The 23,565-nt window shown below is 42.4% G+C and overlaps 1 protein-coding gene across 1 annotated transcript; it reads right to left on the reverse strand.

The window, feature by feature from the left end:
* Nucleotides 1-336: 336 nt before the first annotated feature.
* Nucleotides 337-22,393, reverse strand: apobb.1 (apolipoprotein Bb, tandem duplicate 1). Its single transcript, XM_072456929.1, has 29 exons — nt 22,276-22,393; nt 18,954-18,983; nt 18,764-18,876; nt 18,536-18,681; nt 18,234-18,375; nt 17,996-18,136; nt 17,583-17,707; nt 17,418-17,503; nt 16,734-17,178; nt 16,333-16,447; nt 16,027-16,173; nt 15,190-15,401; nt 14,448-14,643; nt 13,959-14,138; nt 13,563-13,766; nt 12,993-13,160; nt 12,347-12,552; nt 11,322-11,504; nt 11,095-11,225; nt 10,627-10,837; nt 10,115-10,287; nt 9,744-9,904; nt 9,555-9,664; nt 8,772-9,145; nt 2,600-8,593; nt 2,395-2,506; nt 2,266-2,289; nt 1,691-1,877; nt 337-1,503 (listed from the first exon to the last, which is right to left on the reverse strand). Exons 1-29 carry the CDS (start codon nt 22,325-22,327, stop codon nt 508-510), a joined length of 11,364 nt encoding a protein of 3,787 aa, XP_072313030.1. The 5' UTR covers nt 22,328-22,393; the 3' UTR covers nt 337-507.
* Between the last annotated feature and the right edge of the window lie 1,172 nt (nt 22,394-23,565).

Below are 23,565 nucleotides of genomic sequence, written 5' to 3' on the forward strand. Positions count from 1 at the left end.
CTTGAGCAGTTGTTTTCCCAAATATTTTGTTACAAATTTGACTACTTTTAAGTGATTTGCCATCAGGTTTTATTGCTGTAATAGCCCCAGAGAATAGCAATATTTCTTGCGCGTTTTCTTGCATTGAATTCTTCCTTTCTTTCTCTGTCTTTCTGTTCTCCCTTCAACCTCCCCAAAACATGCATTATAAGGAAACTTGAAGTAACCAAATTGCTCCCATGTATACTGTTGTTTGCTGTGTTCTGCCTAGGATAAAAAAGTAACCTTCTAGAAAATTATAATTTTATGCTAGGTCTACAAAAAAAAGGCCCAAAAAGAATAGTCAGACAGGAACAATTTAAGTCAATGTTTTTATTGATGCTCTTCACACATTGCACAGGGATAGTAAAGTGGTATATATTTGCAATGCTTCACATAGTAAATGATGTAGCGTTAACATTTTCATAAATAAAGAGCAAAGTGTTCATTATTCCTGCTTTAGGAGGTGGTAGTGTTTGTTAAGGCTCCTCACTGAAGGAAGGGGAAGGGCATCTCAACCTCCAGTTTGCCGTCGCTGGCTTTTACATACTGCTGAGCCTCCTCAGACACCTGCTGCAAGGCACCGTTGACTGTCGCATTGAATTGGTCGACAACGTAAATAAACATATCTACAACATACTCAAAGACACCGTTAAGATCTTCTGTATTCAAAGTGGACAGCCGGTCTGCAATGCCCTTGACAGCGGTCACAATCCCTCTGTACACCTCATTAACATTGGCCAAAACGGCATCCAGGTAGTCGGACTTGATGGAGTCGACAAAATCTTGGGTTTTGTCTACAACTGCTTTCAAGGTCTCGCTGAGCTTGACCAGCATAGTATCCAGGCTCTCCATGTTGTTCACAAAGTCCACCATTTGCTCAACGATGCTTTTGCAAGTTGATTTGACATTGTCAATGATCTGACCGATGGTCATTACATCTCCGACTGGCATGCGGAGCTCCACGGTGCTGAAGTTGTCCACTAAAGTGTTGTAGTAGTAGTCCATGTTATCATAGACAATTTGGATTGTGTTGCGGAGAACATTAGCAATGCTGGTGGTCAGCTCCTTAAGGACTACAGGCAGAGTGGTCAATTCTTCAGAGCCAGGAAGTTGGAACTGCGTCTCCCTGAGCACTTTGACGGCAGCATCCAGGATAGCTTGGGCATTTTTCTGGAACTCAACAATGAAGTTGCGGAAAAAGACAGAGAGCTGGCTGAGCTGGGCATCGTAGTTGATGGCAGCGTTGTAGGCATCATCAATTCGGGCCACAATGGCATCTCTCCATTCCAGCACGTTGCTAGTCAGCAGGTTGTTGTCAACAAAGGTTCTCAGAGAAACCAAGATAGCTGGGATTTTGGCCTTGAACTCATTCAGCATGGCTTTGGGGGCCTCCATGTTATAAGCCACTTGCAGAGTCATCTTATCGCTGTCTTTAGGAGATGAACGGAGCACCAAGATGTCAACATCATCTTCTGGGGCAGACTGGGGAAGAGAATAAAAAGGAATCATTAAACAATCTAAACTTTTACTATTTATCTTAAGTCAGTAGTTCTGAGTTGTGGGGCTTCTATTTAATTCAACTGAGACTAAGACTGTGTAGCTTATAAATGATTTGTGTTTACATTTTTAATGGAACATATGTACTGTTGAATACTTAAAAGCTAATTACTGGGTAGCGTCCGTAGAGTCTTCCAGTCATCTGAGTTGGGATTTTGCCGTTGACCTGCAGACCCAGAAATCCAGCAGATGGAGAGGACAGAGAGGCGCTGATGCCATTTCTGCCAGCAGCATAGCGGAAGTTCATGTCAGTGAAGGTCGGGCTGTTGACGTCCATGTTCAAAGTGTGGCGAGACAAGCTGTAAAACAAATAATGAATCAGATTCTTGTGCCCAGATGCTGCTCAAATGCCTGGAGGAACAGTCCCTTCTCCAGATGAGCAGTTCTTCATCTGCCTGGAGGAACTGCCATCTCTCCTCCTGAGGGCTTCTGGCTCCTAGTCTATTTGCTTATGAATTTGCTAATTTCCTCACTGTTACCCTTCAAGATAACTGCTGTTGTGATTTTGGGTGTTAAAAAAAATAAAAGAAATGTAATTGAACTGTATAATAACAATTAAAGGAAAATACTATAAAATAAGGTAATGCAAAAATAGTTTTCATTGGACATTTTCGGGAATTTGTGAGGAATATTTTGTAGATAGTTAGATTTACAAAATAGACAAAACAATTTTTTTTAGATATTTACCTTTCGTCCGCTTGGCGTTTTTTCCTAAAAAAAAAGACAAAAACAAGAAATATTACTCACATTCAATGCTTTCTCTAATTATAATGTTCTTATATGATAGAAATGATAAGGATCTTAAAGAAAAGTTACCTCAAAGCCTGAGTAATTACATGGGTGACGTCCATTGTCATAGCAGCATTGGTCAGCACAACCTTGCTGTTCATGTTCACGGCATCATTTTCATAGCTTGTGGTTGAAGAAGCTGCAAAAATACAAATCGAAGATTAGTCCTCTGTGCAAAAAAAATAAAAATAAAAAATTCTATATAATAGTGTGCAATAGTGTGCAAACTTACCATCCATGTCATACTCCAGGAGGTTCAGAGGAGAGGTGGCAGAGGACTTTGCAATGACTTTCAGGACTGGGTAATCTCCTTCAACTTCAACCACCAAGTTAGTTGTGTAGACCGGGCTCACAAATTTGCTGGTAGATGCAGCCTTCTGCTTGTCACCAGTCAATTCAGCTGTTGCCTTCTCATAGACAGTAAGATCACCAAAGTTGGTGGGCTGAGCGAGATCAATTTCAATGTCAGCAGTTAGGGAAGAGATGGGAGCAAAGTCAATGGTTCCCTGGGCAACATGGCGTCCCTTGGTGTTAAAGCTAAACAAGTTGGCTTCATTGTTTCCAGTGTATTTCAGAACAGCATAGACACGGCTAAGATCAGCTTCAATTGCAAGATTCTCATTTACATCAACAGCAAAGAGTTTGTTTGTTTCCTGGTTCAGCTTGGTGTCAGCAATGACCTTTGCGTTGCAGCGAAGACCATCTTTGTTCAGGTAGACGTTCAGGTCATTGTCCAGCATTCCCAAAACCATATAATCCTCAAGGAAGGTTCCGTCCATGTTGGCCCTGTTGGTGGTCTCCATTGACAGGTATTCAAAAGTACCTTCCATCTTGGTGCTGTGATCTGCCTCAGCCTTGACAACAGCATTAATTCTGGGGACATTGAGTTGAGCATTCACCCTGAAGGTGCAAGCAGCATTGGGTTTTGCTTTGTTGTCTGCGACCAAGTTCTGGTTGATTTCCATGTTCAGAATAGGCAGGGCAACTTTTCCGACTGTCACAACAGAAACAGTGGTTTCATAGGTCTCAGTGCCAACACTAACCGTGCTGTCATGAGTGCCTTCGAAGTGCTTATTCTCCAAAGAGAGAGAGTTGGCCAGCTTAATTCCTCTTCTGGTGGTCAGACTGGTTGTACCGTCGAGTTTAGCTTTCAGGCTGTCACTTACAGATGCGGTTGTAGCTCCCAGGCGGAAAACAATGTCATCTTCGGTCTCCAGAACAGTATTAATGTTCAGATTGATGATGGCCGATTTAAAGGTCAATTCGGTGAGAAGGTTGCCAAGATCTGGAACCTGAATCAGCCCCATGATATCAAAAAGTCGAGGAGCCATGCTTTTCTGGTAGGCAACTTTGGCATCAAGGCTCACAGACTGCTCAGTAGTCGTTAAGATGTCCTTCAGGATTGTCTGCTCATACAAATTGAGGTTGCTAACTTCAGGGGTGCGGAAGTCAATAAAAGGAAGGTCAATCTCTGGGATGCTGATGGGTGAGGTCAGAAAGTCAAGGTTGGCCTGTCCATCAACGCCAAGAATGACTGCGGTTTCCTTCTCACTGTTGTCCATGGTGATGTTGAAGAAGACCATATTCTTGTTGAAGCGTACCATGTTGAATGAGTTGATCTTCTGCATTTCAGGGTTCAGGTAGGCAGACACTTCGCTTTGAGAATCCAACTTGGCCGTCAGAGATCCAAGGAAGTTAACTATGTTGGCACCCTTGTTTTTCAATTCAAAAGTGAATTCTCTCGGGCTGATCAGATATTTCAAATCATTAACAATGTTGCCTTGGACTAGACCAACCAGTTCTGAGTTGTGGTTGGCAGTGATATCAACCTTCATGTCAAAGAGGTTAGCTTGTCCAACTGCTACAATCTCACTGGACTTGAGGAAGGGTGTCTCAGCCTCATTGCGGATGTTGAATTTGACATAACTTAGAGGGCTAGCTTCAGCATTCATCACCTGCTTCATCTTGAGGATGGCTGAATCGGTGTCGCCATTGAAGGTCAGGGTGATCATGCTTGGAATAAATGTGAAGTCGAGGTTGCTCTTGTGATTACCCTCCTCACCATTGTAGGCAGTTTTACCTGTGTTGTCAACTGTGAGGGTGAGCTTCAGGCCATCAAGACGGGCAATTGCCTTTTGAGCTGCGTTGGCTTCAATTTTGACATCGAAGGCAGGGACATCAATGATGTGATTGCAGGTGGTCTCAAGAGAAGCAGACATACCATCTTCAAGAGCAATAAAGCCAGTATTCATGAACTCACCGCTGTATGGTGTAGTTGTAACCTTCACTGTTGTCTTTGCTTGGGCTTGGGCAGATTTGCCATAGAAATTCAGAGATCCCTGATGTTCAACTCCAAGAGCAACATGTTCAAATTTCACTGTCTCTCCAAAGACAACACGGCTCATCTTGGGGACTGCAAGTCGAGCAGTGGAATCAATCTTGTAGTTAAATATGTCATAAGCTGACACACCCTGGGAGATAATGAAGGCAGTCATCTGAGGAGTTTCCTCATTTTCGGTGGAGTTTTGCAACTCAGCAGTTGTCTTGGTGGTGTACATTGGGGTCTGCACTCTGAACTCCCCATAGAGTTTGCCAAAGCTTGGGATTGTAATTTCGGTTGGGATGGTCGGCAGTTTGATCTCAGGAACTTGCAGCGACTTGACTAACTTCTCCACCGGCACCTCTGGGAAGGCAGGGAAGGAGATTTCAGGCAGAGTAAATTCTGGGAAAGCAATCTCTGGCATAGGGGGGAGGAAGTTAAAGCTCAGGTCTCCAAATAAAGCTTCCACATCCACCATTTTAAAGTTCATGATGTAATCAATCAGCTCGAAGATCTTCTGCTTGATGTCAGCGAAGGCAATTGTGGTGGCAGGAACAGTGTACTTGCCCAAGATTATGAACTCAGGAATATCTATCGTGGTTGGGATCTCAAGTTCTTCTAGATGGGCTGGTTTGAACTTCATGGTAGGCACTTCTAAATCAGTTAAAGGCACGGTGAATGATGGAGTATTCAGCTCTGCATTTCTCAATACATCCATTATGCCAGAGAACATTTGTTTCACATCTTCTAAGAACTTTTGGTCTGGAACATAATTGCTGATGTAGTCAACCGTGTTGATGACCATCCTTTCACTCATTCTAACGACATTTCTGTAGATTGAGCTCACAAATTGGATGTAATCTTGGATATTCAGGTCCTCGATGGTTTGCTTTACATAGTCAACCAACGTCTTGCTGTAATCAACAACTTGGAATGCCATGTCTTGAACAGATTTTACAATTTCTGAAATCTTGACTTCTCTTAGGCTTGCAGTGATGTCCCTAACAGTGGAGAGAACATAGTTGGCAAAGTCCTTCATCATCACAAGTTTCTCTGGGATTTCTAGTGTCTTGATAGCATCATTGATGTAAGCTGTGTACTGAGAAATGAGCTGGTTGAGGTTGTTCACCAATTCATTGTACTCCATAGAGTTCAGTTTTTGAACCAGGCTTTCAATTAATGCATTCAGGTTTGCAATAATGTCCTTCATCTCAGTAGTTTTGATGTATTCAATTGTGCTCTGTGCGGTTTCCATTACTCTAGTTGGGATTTCAGAATCTTTGGCCATTTGAACAACAGCGGAGATTGTTTCCTCAACTTTGACTTGTTTAATGACCTCAACAGCTTTTTCCAGCAGCACCTGAACCTTCTTGTCAACCTCCAATTGCACAAGCATTTCTCGTACTTTAGAGTAGAAGGCATTGAATTTGCCGACAATGTCCAAGTCTTGCATAACTTTCCAGGCATAAGCGGTAGCATCGCTGAACATCTCAGTGGGGATCGCCCTTATGAATTCATCAGTGATCCAGGCGATGTTTCTGTCGTTAACTATTTTTCTAAACTCCTGGTAGATCAGTTGGAAGTCGAATTCCTGAACCATGCTCTTCAATTTGTCCAAGAACAATGTAACTGTTTTTGTGATTTCTAATTGGTTATCAAGGTTGATGAGAATCTCAAGTACGCTTCCTCTGAGTTTTTCCATGTTGATCTGCTGGATCATCTCGGTTATGGATTCAAGCACATTGACAATCATAGGTCTGATTTCATATGCCTCATCAATAGCTAATAGCTGCTCCTGAATCTTCTGTACAATGGTGTCAGGGAAGGTCATGTTCCCCATAATCTCTTTCATCTTGGCAACATACTGACTCACAATCTCAAACACGTTTTTCACTGTCTCGTTTAGATTTCTCACAAAGACTTCAACATCTTCCACAGAGACTGCATACTCCTGAGTGAGGTCACTAAGGAATTGCTTGAGCCCGTTAATCTTCTCTTCAAGGTTCAGCTGAACAATGAAGTTGCTGATAAGCTGTGGAATGGCTTCTAGGTTTGCACGAACCTCCTCGTCGTTGATAAAGTTCAGGACTCCCTCCGCGACTGAGACGATGGCACCCTTAAGATTTTCCACAACAATTGGGAAGTATTGCATGAGAGGAAGCTGGATGACTTGTATGTTTGTGTTTTTGTCATATTTCACAAAGCCAGAGATGGCAAACTCTTGGTTATCTTCATTATCCTGATTGAGAAGGTTTGTGAGCAAGGCATTGGACATCTCGACTCCCATCCTCTCTGCTGTGTTGTACAGGCTCATGTCCTGGTTGATTGCATGGTTGTTCATCTTGGATTTCATTCTAAAACTTGTTTTCTGTTCCTCCAGGGACACAGCAGTGTCCATCTTGTTGTCGAAGGTGCTCTCAAGTGCCATACCATTGTCAAGGGCGTGGTTCATTGAAGCTCTCCATTCCTGGGTGCTGGCAAAGGCAAGAGGCTGAGCTTTGGCAAGGAACTTGGCGTAGAGCTGGGCAGAGTGCTTTCCATAGAGGATCAGGTCACCATCAGCGTTAAAGATGGCATCAAGGTTGAAGTCGAAGGGAACAATGCTGCAGCGGATGGTGTTGTCAAAGCGCATGGGTTGGGAGTTGAAGCGTGCATCGTTGGAGAAACGAGCAGCCAGGCCAATAACCTCAAGCTCGGTGTTGTGGTTCATGTGGGTACCAAACACTTTGCCCGTGGTGCTGCATTTTGCATTTGCGGTCATGTCATTGTAATTAATCTGATAGATGTGCTTGATTTCTTCCTCACCAAAAATGGCCTTTACACTTCCAGTCAAATCAATCTTGTACAGCTCTGCCTGAAGCTGGGCCTCATTGATAAAGTTAGCGGACAGAAGTTTCAAGTTGTTATTGACATTTGCAGAAACAATGTATGGTTTCATGTCGAAGGCAATATCGTGAATATACGTATTATCTTCGTTTGCCATAGCTTCAGCCTTTGAGGTGAATTCAATGCTGGACAGAGTAAGGGTCAGGGAATTAGCATTGTCAGCCTTCATGTCATTCAGTGCAGCTTTGTTGGTGAAGGAAAGGGTAGCTTTGGAGGTGTCAACTACACCGTTGAAGGTGTTCTTAACAGACAGTGGGCTCTGTAGGGTGTTGGTTCCGCTGACAACCAGCCCTTCCTGGGTTAATTTTATGTTAGCCTTGTGGATTGCTTCATTGTTCAGGAGCTTGAGGGTGGCATCACTGTTCACAGCCAGACCTTCTGTGTTTAGTGTGGTGATCATCAGGGAGTACACACGGTTCTCAGCATAGTCAGAGTTTGTCTCCATTCTCATCACAACCTCACCAGCACCAGCAGCAGCCTCAATTTGGTTCTTCATCTTCAGACCCATTACTTCAGTGTTGGCATCAGATTTGATCGTCAGTTTCTGGTCTTTGAAGTCGACTGAAGCGATATGCACCACGGTACCGTCAAAAGCATTAGTGTTAGACAGCACTGAGATGGTGCCGTCGAGAAGCTCTCCATTGAAGGTGTTCTGGGCCTTGAAGAAAGTGGAATCAATCTCAACTGAGGATTCAATCTTGGCTTGTGGGGTGAATGGAGCAATGCTGGCGGACTGGATTGAGATTGCCTTGCCATAGACGGGGCCAGCCTTGAGCACACCATTTAAGTTGCTGTCAATGGTGAGTGTCTCGGTGTTCAGTCCAGCAGCGCCGTTGTACTCAACAGCCACATTGACTCCTAAGGGGCTGGTGGCATCAATCTTGCTTTCACATCTGTAGATGAGTTTGTCAGCCAGACTTGCCTCCTCAACAATATTCACATTGGCCTCGAGGAATTTGTGCATGAAAGATGCCTTAACTTGGGCCTTCAGGACATCAGCAGTGACGACCATACCAGAGCCTTAGAGGAAGAGACAAAACAAAACATTTAATAACATTATTTTAACAAGTTTAATATGTTTAAACACAAATTTATGAAGTATCTTCCACAACACCAAATGCTATCTAAATTTATGTTCTGATGTATGGGGCTATGCTTTGCCATGCTGGGCTAAAGATAAAAAGACAAAATTGTATACCTTCAAACTTCACGGAGAGGATGTCAATTGGAGAGGTTCCTGCCACAGCAATTGTAGCAGAATAGCTTGGTGTCTCCACAACATCTTTTCCGGCAGCCATAGTAGCCTCCATGTCATAGAGGTTGCTCTTCAAGATGGCGGAAATCTCTGCTTTGCCAAAGAGAGGAACGTAGAGAGGGAAGCCCTCTGGGACAAACAGCTCAGGGACTGGAATCTCCATGGACACAATCTCGAGGCCGATCTGAGGTACGGAGAGCTGGGGTGTGTTCAGGACTTCAGGGAAGTTGAAGTCGTTTGTGGATTTTCCTCCGAATGGCACGGGGACGTACACGGACCAGCGCTCGTTGTTGAAATAGTACACAGCCTTGGTTTCACTGCAAGGAAGAAAACAGTTTGTAGGTTAGATTATTTTTTTTAGCTCTATTCTTCTATGAGACTCAGAATCACTTTTATTCATCCACAAGTTGACCAGTAAAATAATAAAATTATAAAAGATACAAAGATAAAGTAAAGTTACTAAAATAAAAATAGAAAAATCAGTATCACAGCAATAATAATAATAATAAAGAAATACATGTGTAAAGAAAAATAGGGTTCATCCCTAATTTTGAAAACTTAGGGATCTGATATAAGACATCTTTCCTTTTTTGGTCAATGTTCTATGTTCAAAAATATATCATACCTAAAGAAATTATTAGATTCCTTTTGACATAAGTTAGATTTCTTAGATACAATAGATCTTCAAAATCAATGATAAATCAGTGTAAAATATCATCTTCTTACGTGTTGAGGAAGAGTTTCTCGGGCAAGGTCATCTCAGGCATGTCAGGCACTCTAAAGTTCTGGATGTATGGGAGATCAGCGCCATACTTCTCCATGTAGTTGTTGGAAGCCTGTAACATTGGGAAATCAGTTTATAGCAAGATAAAAAATAAAATAAACATATGTAAGTTTTTTATTTTCTTGTCATACCTCCACAAGTTTGGTGAAGATGTGGCGGACCTTCATGTCGGTCTCTCCAACCTGAGTGTCCAGGATCTGCTCTCCATAACTGGCCAGCATCGGGCCGATGGGAAGGTTAGCGGTCTCAGCGTTCATATCAGACTTGAACACAGCTTCGATCTTACTGCCATCTGCAAAAAATTATGTTACAAATTTATTCCGAAGTCGTTTGGTCACTGTTGAACGCTAATGGGCCTCAAAATCTTGCAATTTCTTTTTTTTTGACATTTTGAGATTTTTATTTCTGACTTGGTCTTGCTTTGGTGCGGGCCTAACTTCTTTAGTCTTAGCTTGCAGTTCTAAAATGTGTTTAATCTTTAATGTTGTTTTTGACCATTTACCGTATTTAAGTGCAAGTTTCTGCTCGGATGTGGCCTCCATGATCTTGATGTCGCTCTTGAGCTCCACTTCAATCTCCTCATCACGCTTGAGATTGGCGGTGAAGGTGGCATCAGTGCTCAGGACTGGGACCAGCATCTGAAGCTGGAGCATGCCTTCCTTCATCTCGCTCAGCCTGGGACACAAAACAGGAGATATTTCATTTATATGCATGGACTCTATTTTTAGAGGGTTAGAGTGGTTCTTGAATATAACAGTGTAAGAAGGTAGTAAAATTGTGTTATAGTAGCAGTCTTATACACTACAGTAGTAGTTCTGTGGAGCAGAACATGCCACCTTTAATGTTCATATGTTTCATACATGAATATGAATTCATACATCAAGCATATGAATATTAAAGGTGGACTATGCAACTTTTCTGGTTGTTTAATTTTTGAGTTGAGAAACTGGCGTCTGGCAAGCCAATGTTTATATTGGTAGAAAAAGTAAAACATATTTTAAAATGATGGCTTACTTGGCGCGGCCAACCAGAGACACTTGAGGAATATTCTTGTTGATGAGGTCCAGGGAGATGGAGTGGGTTCCTTTTCCCTTTGTGTTTCCGTCCACAACGCCCAGCCTGAGTCCGGCCTCCACATCATAGTCTGGGATCAGAACCTCAGCCGTCACCACGTTCCTTCTGCGGTTGTACTTGAGCATGGCGGTTGCCTCTGTGGGCTCAGCTCCTGTGGACAAAAAGGTTGGCTATTGTCAAATTTAATTGATGTAGGCTCAATACTTTCTAGTAGTAGTCAGTAGTATGCAGTAGCTTATACAGTTCGGGTAATTTTGGTATCAACAGTAACTACATGTTAAGCAAAGTTATTTTCATTACCTTTACTAACGATTATGTAGTGTATTTTGTATTATTTTGATATATCTTACTTAGAAACAGCAACATTGTCTCATTCTCTTTTTCATATGATCGTAACACAGGTGGTACCTTCAGCTCTGAGGATGAACTTGAATGCGTCGACCTTCTGCTTTCCCTCCTCTCCCTCGCGCAGCAGCTCGTAGGCCAGAGTGGCCGTGTACTCGGTTACGTCACCAGTTGGCACCAGCTCCATAGCAAACCTGAGGGGAAACTCCCATCAGTATCACCATTTAAACCCCTCAAAACTGGCACTTAACATTCTGACTTGTTGGATTCCTGCATGTTGTCTCACTCACTTGCTGTCTCCGGTGAAGGGAAAGTAGGGTGTTGTCTCCATGTTCCAGGCGTCGTTGTAATTCAGGGTGTAGCAGTATTTCATTCCAGAGAAGAAGGGTGTGCATTCGTTCACGCTGACAGTGTCCATGGGGTTTGGAGGGATGACCACGATCTCAGCTCCAGATCGGGCCACCAGGCTGTTCCTAAAAGTGAAAAAGAAAACTTCTTAAAAACATCTTCCTACAGCTTAAATTGACTTACACTTAAACACTGTAATTGAGTGAGTATAGAGGCTCCACGGGATAATTTAGACATTGATATGCAAATGTTTTATTGTCTACCCACCCTATAATCGTAGATGATAAACCACTCAAAACTGTGACAGAACATAAATATCTGGCACTTATGCATGACTCCCTCGACTTAAGAAAAAATGTCAAAAAATAACAATAACATTAAAGTTTAACTTGACTTGTTTTAAATGTAAAAGAAACTCACTCTCAACTATGGCAGCCAAAATGTTCCTCAAATCAATTCCTCAAAGTTTTTATCGCACCTCTCTTAATAATAAAATAGATTAATAAAACTAATCCAATGTCATTAGAGCTCACCCTCTTAAAATACTTGAAAATATATAATTATAATGTATTAGACAAATATAAAATGCTTAACTTTGTCTCTTTTTGCATGTTTTATTGGTCTTCAAGTAGCCCCATTCCACTCAAGGATTTCATCCAGTGAGCTGATACAGCTACCAGAGTAACCAGAGGTACCACCAGAAGTGTAACATCCCTAAATGTAGAACGTGTTGCCCAGTCTGCTCCTCCTTTAAGCTTGTTAAACAGTGAAATAAGCTTCCAGCTGAACTGCTGATTGTGAATGTCTTAAAAACCTTCTCCAGATACTTAAAATATTGTTTTTTTTTAGAAAACAAGAGATGTATGCACAGATTTTTTAAAAAGGTATGTTTATAGTTAGCAGAAGAATCCCCCCAAAATAAAGACCTAAATGGCCCACTCTAAGTACAATGTTTTTGAGGCCTTACGTGATGTGGATGAGCTTGGTCGCGCTCTGGGGTGCAGGCAGTCTCAGCTGAACCTGTCCTTTCTCGATGGTCACTTTGGCGCTCAGTCCAGACTCGTGGAAGATGTTTGTGTGCATCTCCAGTCCAGAGTCCACATATTCAGGGATGTGGGTGCCCACCTGGGTCAGAAACTCGACACCTGCAGAGGGCATGAAGGCAACCTCGTTCTGGCGACAAAGACAGAAGACATTTAGTAAGTAATACACTTGTTTGAAGTGGTTCAGTTTGTCGCCGTGAACTGGTAACATTGTGCTGTGGCAGATTTTGCAATGGGTAAATAAGTCAGGATTGTGGGTGAAGAGCCCTAAACTCTATGGGCTCTGTGAGGTTTGAACTGGGAACCTTCTGGTCAGAGGGAGAAGGCTGTTCCTCCTTTGCCCCAGTAATATCTGCTTCTAGGTTGTCATAATTCATCATAAAAATAGCTGATAATGGTAATGAGTAGTTTGAGATAAATTAAATTGCAAAGCCTACTACTATTAATACACATTTCTACTGCCATCAACACCACTTTAAGTAGGTATTACTAAGCAGGCTACTTGGTCCCTAACATCAAAAATATGTTATTCTCATTTAAAGAGCAGCTTAAGTAAATGTGCATTCTCACCATCTCAGGAGAGATCTTGAGTCCTCCTTTGAAGCCAGGGGCAAAGGTTCCAGACAGGGCGATCCTCAGGGGCACACCGGTCAGTGTGGGCAGGAAGAACTCGTTGTCCATGAAGATGTAGTGAGCGTACAGAGAGGTGTCGGTCATTGTGGTCAGGGCCTTCACAACCTGCAATGACATAAATATTGTAAGACATTGGCTCTATTTAGAGGACAAATGTTTAGAATATGTTTGTAAGTTAAAAAAGCTAAATCATTTTTGTTACATCACTGAGGAATCAATCAGTTTCATAATTAGAAAAACTATTATTTTAAACACTAGATTAGATTCATCACTAAAACTTTGATGCTTTGTTCTCTTTTATTAGACGTTAGACAATAGGTAAGAGATGCTGTATTTACCTTGAAATATAACTTATGTCTTTGTCAGGGATTTTTTAAATTAAGATAAATACTACTTAATTCAAGCTATTTTCAAGACTGTCAATTTTCGGTGTAATTTAAAAATATGTTCGATATTCTAGTGTCTAGAAAACCAAAAATATGAGATGACTAAAGACAGTTTGCTTACATCCACGGGGAACATCTTGAGCATGGATTCCACAAGCATAGCAGCAGAGTAGGCCATCTCTTCCATCTCGTTGGTCTTCATGTATCCCAGCTCGTTGCCCAGGAGACGCAGGTAAACAGTGGCTTCAGGAGCCTGGGATGTCTTCAGCTCATCCACCAGTTTCTTCAAGTTCTGTCCGATGTCCTTCACCAAGTTCTGAGAGGTCTGGAGAAAGAAGGAGGGATTCGTATGCAATTACAGCAAAACAGTAGTCATTTTTATTAAGAATTACTGTGACATCATAATGCAGTATTTGTCTCACTGCTACATTTCTGTTGATTTCACATATTGGTTATCGATGATGTAAACGGTAACTAAACAATGATTTCTCCCTGTAGGACTCGTTGGATGGGTTACCTGTCTCTTCTTGCGGTCCTTCCTCATGGCCGGCAGCACGTTCTGGAGCACCTGGCTCACTTGGAGGGGCATGTTGTCAGACACAAAGTACATGGTCTTCAGGGTGGTGTCTGGGAAGAAGCCATTCTCTCCAAACAGGGCCTCCACGGTGGGCTCGAATCCTTTACCCTCCATACCAATCTGTAAGCAACATACCATGAGAAGAGGGACAATGGACCTACATCATTTAGTATAATTTAGAACTTGATTTAATCCTGGCTCATTTCTGGTTTATCCTTGATTTAGACCTGGTTATGTCCAGGATGGATACTGGTTAAAAGCTGGTTTAGTTCAAGTTTGTTCCTACACGCTTCACTCTTGGTTTAGAACTGGATCTGTCCCTGTTCAGCCCCAAGTGTCCTGGTTCAGGCTTAGTTTAGGCCTGAGTTTATCCTGTTTAGACCTGTTCCTGATTTATTCCATGTTTAATTACTGACTTGAATGTCATACCTCCATCATGTCCAGGTCAAAGCCGAAAGCCTTGAGGGTCATCTCCAGCATGACTTCTTTGGGCAGGTAGCTGGCTCCTTCAAAGATCATGTTGCTCTGGATCAGGCCGATCTTCAGGTTACGGGAGACCTTCAGGGTGTTCTCTGCGGGTCCGAGCGTGTTGTCTGTGGTGGCATCAACGATCTTCTGTCTCAACCTGGAGAAAAGAAAATGAACAATATGCATAAGTCAACCTAATAATGATCAGGATAAACATGTTTCCCCCCTCTTATAGTAACCACTGCAACTAATACATGGGAAATGTCTACTTATACCAGAACTGTGGCATGATAAGGAAACATAATTTGACTGGATATGAGATAGGGATAATATAAATGATTGAATTAAAAAAAGCTCATAAAAATTTGTATCTTGATGTAGTATATTTAACTAGTTTAGATGTAATGTCTTGATCAGCTCAGGTTTTGACTGGTTTCAAGTCTTTTGAGCAGCAGAAATAAGCATAAGCAGGTATCATCTTTTGAAATCCAGGCAGATTAAAAAATATCCAATCATATTTCAACAATTACTGGACTGGCCTATTTGTCAATAATATGGACTAGTTTTTGCATATTTTACAGAGCATAATCATACATGCTTTCTGATAACTGAATACAAAGGAATGTAAGTATTTATAATGTTCTGTTGCGTTGAACAAATACTGTATTATATAAACTATGTGAAGGTGAGGAGCAGCTCTTACTCCTGAGTGTCGGGCTCGGTGGAGGTTCCGATGTTGTTGATGTGGGAGATGATGAAGTTCTTGAGCTGTGCGTCCGGCTCGGTGGCCAGAGCAGACATGAGCTGGGCCAGTTCACTGGGCTGAGGGTCCTTCATCAGAACCAGGTACGCGGCGATCCTCTTCTGAACGGGGGCCGAGCTGTCTAAGAGCACCTGCATGAGGGTCTCTCTGCCCTGAAGGAGAGAAGGGGAAAAGGGAGTCAGAGGGCCTATTTCTATTTTTATTTGACAAGCAAAAATATGATCTACACCAGACTTAGCTATTATTAGGCACTGATAAGTAGTTATTGTTATTACTAGTAGACAAACTTCACATATTGATGATTATGCCAAAAATAAATAGTTGATCTCTATTACTTGTCACTGTCAAAGTGTCAAGTAAGATCAGGAATTATGACCGAACAACATACCCTTTAAATCTGGAAATTATAGAAATATTTCCTGCTAACGGACCCAAAGCCAAATTTCTGATGAGTTTGAATCTCGGGGTTTGCTTTTTTATTTTTTATCTTTATTAATCAGAACAATTCGCAATAGTAACTTTAGTTGCAGTAGAAGCTGTACAATTAGTAATAAAGTTGTAGACGTATTTGTAATAGTAGCAGCACTAAGCAAATTTATATAATAACACTTTTCTTTGAGTATTTTGGAATCTTCTTTTATGTTTGTTTTCAAGGATATATTTAACCATGCATTTTGTTTATATATTCAAGACTAAGCAGATCACACATTTCTATTCACCCATGTATTTTCCTGCCACCAGTTTCTAACGTTCTCTGTGCTACGACCAGGTTCTCACCTCCTCGGGCACAGGGGCCAGTCTGAAGACCTGGATGGCGGCCTGCTGGACCTCAGGAGCGGCCTCGGGTTTGTTCACACACTGCAGCACGGCGCCTCTGACAGCGGGGCCAGCATTAGCCATAGCAGGGGCCATGTTTCCAATCACCTGCAAACACAGCAAGTATAAACGTTTGCTCATTTTGAACACTAATAGATCTCATCATTATAACACATAGAACCAAAATGACTGAACTAATATTATGAATCGAAACAATTTTATGTTTATATTTCTCACTCTTTCTGTAATCAATTATTTTCGGCGTACCCTGAGAGTGAGGAACATCTGGTCCTTGTCTCCAGAGCAGTCTCCAATCTGACCGGCCATGAAGCTAGCCACGGAGAAGATCTCGGGCACCAGCTGACCCTCTGCCTTGTAGAACCTGCAAGACAAGACAGTTAAGTATCATGGATCATTCTCTAATGCTACTTTTTCCTCCATAATAGATGTAAAGTGATGCGATCTAAACATTCCAGTTGGCGGAATCTTTCTTTTCCAGTAAATATTCATCTCAGCAGTAAAACAGTCACACGGTTGCTTTGTAATAATATTCATGTGTATAATATGCCCACTTGAGGTTTCTGTTTTTGCACTATACCGGTACATTCGTCTGTCTCTAAACACCAATCCCCAAAAGCACAGTAAACGTCAAATAACTGTGTACTGACCTGTTGACCACGTTGCTGAGGGCGTACATGACGGGTTTGCTCGGTTTCTGTTGGGCCATCTTCAGCATGTCGTTGATGAGGACAGGAGACGGGTTGGAGACCAGACCCATGGCGTAGACAAAGGCGTCCACCTCAGGTCCGCTGCTGGGGCGGCCTCTCAGGAGCTCCATGATGGCGCTGCTGCACTCGGGTGTGCCGCACTGGACCAGGACTTGGTAGGTGAGCATGGGGGAGATAGTCAGGGCATCGGGGACTCCGGAGTTCAAAGTGTCCAGCTTCATGCCTCTGACCATCATCACCAGCTTGTGGAACAGGTGGGCTCTGGTCTCTCCCTCGGTCTCGGGCAGAGTGGCGAGCTTCCTCAGAAGTTCGAGAGCGGTGTCTTTGTCCTGGGTCATTGTGCGGTCCTCAACCATGTCAATGTGTAAGTCCTTCACAATGGGGCCTGAAATATAGCAGAATATATGAGTTTCATCTATGGTAAGAGAAGCAGTGGCTCAGTTGAGGCATTCAGGAGTGCAAACGATATTCATAAGTATAAATGCTATATAAATGTAACCAATATGATGTTTTTTTTGTTCACTAAATACCTTAGACTGCCTTTTCAGAGTTAATGTATATATGATAGACAGTAGACAGTTTAAAACATCTAAAGCCAAAGGAACTCAAAGAACAGTGGCTCACCTAGGTCGAAAACTCTGTCGTTGTGGGGGGCGACCTCAATCAAAGTCACTTCCTGCTTTCCAATGTTGGTCACTCCATATTCTCCCCTGTTTGCAGAGAAGCCACAGTTAAACAACAGCAGTAACAATTTTGTGATAAATCTTAAAGATAAAAGGTGTTATGTACTGGGAGGAGAAGGGGAGGAGGATGTGCTTCTCAGTGCAGGTTCCAGACGTGATGTGGTTCTGTTCTTCATCAAACTTGTAGTTGCAGGCCTGAGTGCTGCGCACCAGTTGGGCCAGAGGGTAGTGCTGAGAGAGAAATGACAAAGGGGTTTTCTTTGATTCCTTTTGATTACATGCAATTGACTGTAAAAATGATTATGGTAAAAGGATTTTCAATTGAAGACTACTTGATGAAATTATTGAGAGCATTATGGCCTTTGAGATGAATAATCTTGTTTTGGGGGGCGATCCTCAATACAACTTTATTTAAATTCTCAATTTAGCTGTCAAAATGAAACCTGGTCATTTGATTTAATCTCACTGGACAAACCTGTGTTACCGGTGAGGGATGGATATGTATGTCAATGCTCTTACCAGTCCAGTGATCAGAGCCAGGGGGCTGGTCTGGTCTCTGAGTGGTGCGAAGTGGTCACATCCGGACAGATCTCTGGTCATGGTCATCTCAGCGGGGCTGGACAGACTGTAAGTGTTCTTACACAGGCCGTGGATGGTGGCCTTAGGGGACAGAAAGACAGTTTGTTTAGACTATTTTTATTATTTTGCCTATTGAATTGTTAATCTAAAGAAATCATGTATAAACGTTTTGTAGTACCGTGTATCTGTTGTCCTCAGGGCCGGGGGCCGCCAAGGCAGAGATAATGCCTCTCTTGATGTTCAAAATTGTGGTGGTCTCGCCTTCCTCGGGGTAAAGCTTGATCTGGTTCTTCTCATTCACCTGGACCTTCAGGGCGTATCTATGTAGACAGTAAAAAATAGTTAGTAATAATAAATGTTTTGTGACAAATGAATAAGCATATTGTAAACTACATATTGTGAACTCTATTCTGTGAACTACCGCTACTATTTCTAACAGGTGCCATTTGTATTTCTCTGTATTTAAAGTATCTGTCGTACTTCTCCATCTCAGCAGCAAAGGCATCGGAGCTGGCGGCGGGCCTGAACACAGTGTTTCCATCTGCGTCCACAGAGTCCACCTCGCTCAGGGTGCAGCCGCTGGTCCTCACGATGAAGCTGCATGCCTGGGGCACTTCGATCTCAACCTGTAACACAACACCAAGGGAAGATTAGAGTGAACTTTCCTGCCGCACTGAGCACACACGGCAGTGTAGGATGGACTATTACCTTGCATGATCCCTTGGGTCCGTTCTTCAGAGCGGAGGCTCCGTTGATGGCGTTCAGAGATTCGGCTTCGTACTGGTACAGGTACTTGTGCAGGGTCTTGTAGCGTTTGGCCACTGAACGTAAACACAAGTCAGTAACTGTCCATTTTGTAATATTTGTTTTTATATATAGTAAGTGTGGGGTGACTTACGCATGCAGGTGGGTTCTTCATCTTGGGCAACTGTGTGAGGAAACAAACTTTTGAAATATATATTTTTCAAATTCTAAATGTTTATTTTATAACCCAATGTAATTGAAATTACAGTATAAGTTCATGTCGGCTATATTATTAGGAGAATTACTGCTGTAAATTTGCAGTCTACAGCTGTAACATGACTACAGCAGCAGTCTACAGCTGTAACAGGACTACAGCAGCAGTCTACAGCTGTAACAGGACTACAGCAGCAGTCTACAGCTGTAACAGGACTACAGCAGCAGTCTACAGCTGTAACAGGACTACAGCAGCAGTCTACAGCTGTAACAGGACTACAGCAGCAGTCTACAGCTGTAACATGACTACAGCAGCAGTCTACAGCTGTAACATGACTACAGCAGCAGTCTACAGCTGTAACAGGACTACAGCAGCAGTCTACAGCTGTAACATGACTACAGCAGCAGTCTACAGCTGTAACATGACTACAGCAGCAGTCTACAGCTGTAACATGACTACAGCAGCAGTCTACAGCTGTAACATGACTACAGCAGCAGTCTACAGCTGTAACAGGACTACAGCAGCAGTCTACAGCTGTAACATGACTACAGCAGCAGTCTACAGCTGTAACATGACTACAGCAGCAGTCTACAGCTGTAACATGACTACATGACTACAGCAGCAGTCTACAGCTGTAACATGACTACAGCAGCAGTCTACAGCTGTAACAGGACTACAGCAGCAGTCTACAGCTGTAACAGGACTACAGCAGCAGTCTACAGCTGTAACATGACTACAGCAGAAGTCTACAGCTGTAACATGACTACAGCAGCAGTCTACAGCTGTAACAGGACTACAGCAGCAGTCTACAGCTGTAACATGACTACAGCAACGGTCTACAGCTGTAACATGACTACAGCAGCAGTCTACAGCTGTAACATGACTACAGCAGCAGTCTACAGCTGTAACAGGACTACAGCAGCAGTCTACAGCTGTAACAGGACTACAGCAGCAGTCTACAGCTGTAACAGGACTACAGCAGCAGTCTACAGCTGTAACATGACTACAGCAGCAGTCTACAGCTGTAACAGGACTACAGCAGCAGTCTACAGCTGTAACATGACTACAGCAACAGTCTACAGCTGTAACATGACTACAGCAGCAGTCTACAGCTGTAACATGACTACAGCAGCAGTCTACAGCGGTAACAGGACTACAGCAGCAGTCTACAGCTGTAACATGACTACAGCAACAGTCTACAGCTGTAACAGGACTACAGCAGCAGTCTACAGCTGTAACATGACTACAGCAACAGTCTACAGCTGTAACATGACTACAGCAGCAGTCTACAGCTGTAACATGACTACAGCAGCAGTCTACAGCTGTAACATGACTACAGCGACAGTCTACAGCTGTAACATGACTACAGCAGCAGTCTACAGCTGTAACAGGACTACAGCAGCAGTCTACAGCTGTAACATGACTACAGCAACAGTCTACAGCTGTAACATGACTACAGCAGCAGTCTACAGCTGTAACATGACTACAGCAGCAGTCTACAGCTGTAACATGACTACAGCAGCAGTCTACAGCTGTAACATGACTACAGCAGCAGTCTACAGCTGTAACAGGACTACAGCAGCAGTCTACAGCTGTAACATGACTACAGCAGCAGTCTACAGCTGTAACATGACTACAGCAACAGTCTACAGCTGTAACATGACTACAGCAGCAGTCTACAGCTGTAAGATGACTACAGCAGCAGTCTACAGCTGTAACAGGACTACAGCAGCAGTCTACAGCTGTAACAGGACTACAGCAGCAGTCTACAGCTGTAACAGGACTACAGCAGCAGTCTACAGCTGTAACAGGACTACAGCAGCAGTCTACAGCTGTAACAGGACTACAGCAGCAGTCTACAGCTGTAACAGGACTACAGCAGCAGTCTACAGCTGTAACATGACTACAGCAGCAGTCTACAGCTGTAACAGGACTACAGCAGCAGTCTACAGCTGTAACAGGACTACAGCAGCAGTCTACAGCTGTAACATGACTACAGCAGCAGTCTACAGCTGTAACATGACTACAGCAGCAGTCTACAGCTGTAACAGGACTACAGCAGCAGTCTACAGCTGTAACATGACTACAGCAACAGTCTACAGCTGTAACAGGACTACAGCAGCAGTCTACAGCTGTAACAGGACTACAGCAGCAGTCTACAGCTGTAACATGACTACAGCAGCAGTCTACAGCTGTAACATGACTACAGCAGCAGTCTACAGCTGTAACAGGACTACAGCAGCAGTCTACAGCTGTAACATGACTACAGCAGCAGTCTACAGCTGTAACAGGACTACAGCAACAGTCTACAGCTGTAACATGACTACAGCAGCAGTCTACAGCTGTAACAGGACTACAGCAGCAGTCTACAGCTGTAACAGGACTACAGTAACAGTCTACAGCTGTGACAGGACTACAGCAGCAGTCTACAGCTGTAACATGACTACAGCAGCAGTCTACAGCTGTAACATGACTACAGCAGCAGTCTACAGCTGTAACATGACTACAGTAATAGTCTACAGATGTAACAAGACTACAGTAACAGTCTACAGCTGTAACATGACTACAGTAATAGTCTACAGCTGTAACATGACTACAGTAACAGGGTACAGCTGTAACATGACTACAGCAGCAGCAGTCTACAGCTGTAACATGACTATAGGAACAGTCTACAGCTGTAACAGGACTACAGTAACAGCAGCAGCAGCAGTCTACAGCTGTAACATGACTACAGCAGTAGCAGCAGCAGCAGCAGCAGCAGCAGCAGCAGTCTACAGCTGTAACAGGACTACAGTAACAGTCTACAGCTGTAACAGGGCTGCAGCTTCAGGAGATGTTATTCAACTGGGTCTCGTTTTAAATAATCTCAGATACCCAGATAAAAAAGTAACTCTATGATCAAAAAGAGATGAATTATTAAATTGCAAAAAACATTTCAAATTAATTGTGAAAAGAATATATATCCACAGAATAAATAAGCAATATGAGTTGTTTGACTAAAACACTGATACAAATGTAATTAAAATATTATACATTGTTGCCCCTCAAAAATAATGCCTTGCTTGATATTTAAAATAAATATTTTTTTCTAAAGAAATGTTTCCTTTCATGTGGTGAATGATACTCAATTTTATCAACATTATAAATCCATTAAATAACTTTTAAACTGTGCTTTACTGTAAGTCGAAGTACAGCTTTTAAGTTTTATGAGCTGAAAGTGTAGAATTGTGCATTGTCCTCTGCCGTTGTGTGTGGTACTCACAGGTCAGTGATATGCAGAGCAGCAGCAGAAGGTAGAGCTTAGGGTCCCCCATGGTGGGTTCTTTCAGCTCACTTCTTGGGTTGGCGAGTACTCAGACGACGAGACTGCTGGACTAGCCTTGGACCAGCTCTTTTATAGTCCCCACTCTGAGCCTGAACTACAGTCCAGAGTCCAGCTGAGTCTACAGTGTGGAGGGACAAAGGCAAAAGGTTTGAGCGATACCTCACTTACAACACCGACAAAGAGTTATTCCTTAAATTCACAGTGCTATTTACGTTATAGAGGAAATGTCCATATTCTAACCCAAAGTGTGCATAGGGACCCCAATGGGGCAGCAGTTGCAGCAGTATCAGAAGTACTTGTAGCAAAATAAAAATGTCACAGTGACACTGACCTTTAATATAATACAATATAATATAAAATAATGTACTATAATATAATATAATATAATGTACTATAATATAATATAATATAGTATAATATAATAATAGAATAATAGAATATAATATAGTATAATATAATAATATAATATAATATAATATGATATAATATAATAATATAGTATAGTATAATGTAATGTAATATAATATAATATAATATAATATAATGATGTTCACCTTGTGTGTGGATACATTTCCTCCTGGTTCTTTTTTAATTATTTATTATTTGGAGCCCCATTAGCTGCAGCAAGCTGTCTCTACTCTTCCTGGGGACCTATTTTAAATACATCCTCCCAGGTACTTCTGACAAAAATCCTGGCTCAAATCTGTATTTGTTGTTTGCTTCATTTGCAAGCGCCAAACTGCGTCAAAGTGCAACATTTTAAAGGCGCTTGAAGATAGATTCTATTTTGGTCCAAATACCAACAGAAGAACATATATGTTTTATGTCAAATAAAAGAGCAACTTGTGTAAAGGAAATATCTTTGTTTTCAATTTTCAATTTGTTGATTTGTTGTTTAAACTAATGTATTTGAAGTTGCAAAATGCCTGTTTAAGCTCAATAGTGCAGCTAGGCCTGTATCATTGGTAGATAGTGCGCTTGATAAGATTACCTGGGGGACTTTGTGAAGAGCACACCTTGATCACTCTCTCTGAGACGTCTGCTCTTATCTGTGACCTAATTATGCTACTGCACACTTGACTTTTGCCATGGCCTCTCAGTTTCTCAGGAAAACAAAAGGTATTACATAAAATACCCAAAATCTCTTTCTTCTGATTTTTTTCCACACAGCCTTTGTTCACAACATCTGCCATAGGGCTATCACTGTGAGCGAACAGCAGGGCTTTA

The sequence above is a fragment of the Eucyclogobius newberryi genome, unplaced genomic scaffold (genome assembly GCF_026437365.1).
Source record: "Eucyclogobius newberryi isolate DKJ021-1_F unplaced genomic scaffold, fEucNew1.0.hap1 SCAF_1, whole genome shotgun sequence".
Classification (NCBI taxonomy): Eukaryota; Metazoa; Chordata; class Actinopteri; order Gobiiformes; family Gobiidae; genus Eucyclogobius; species Eucyclogobius newberryi.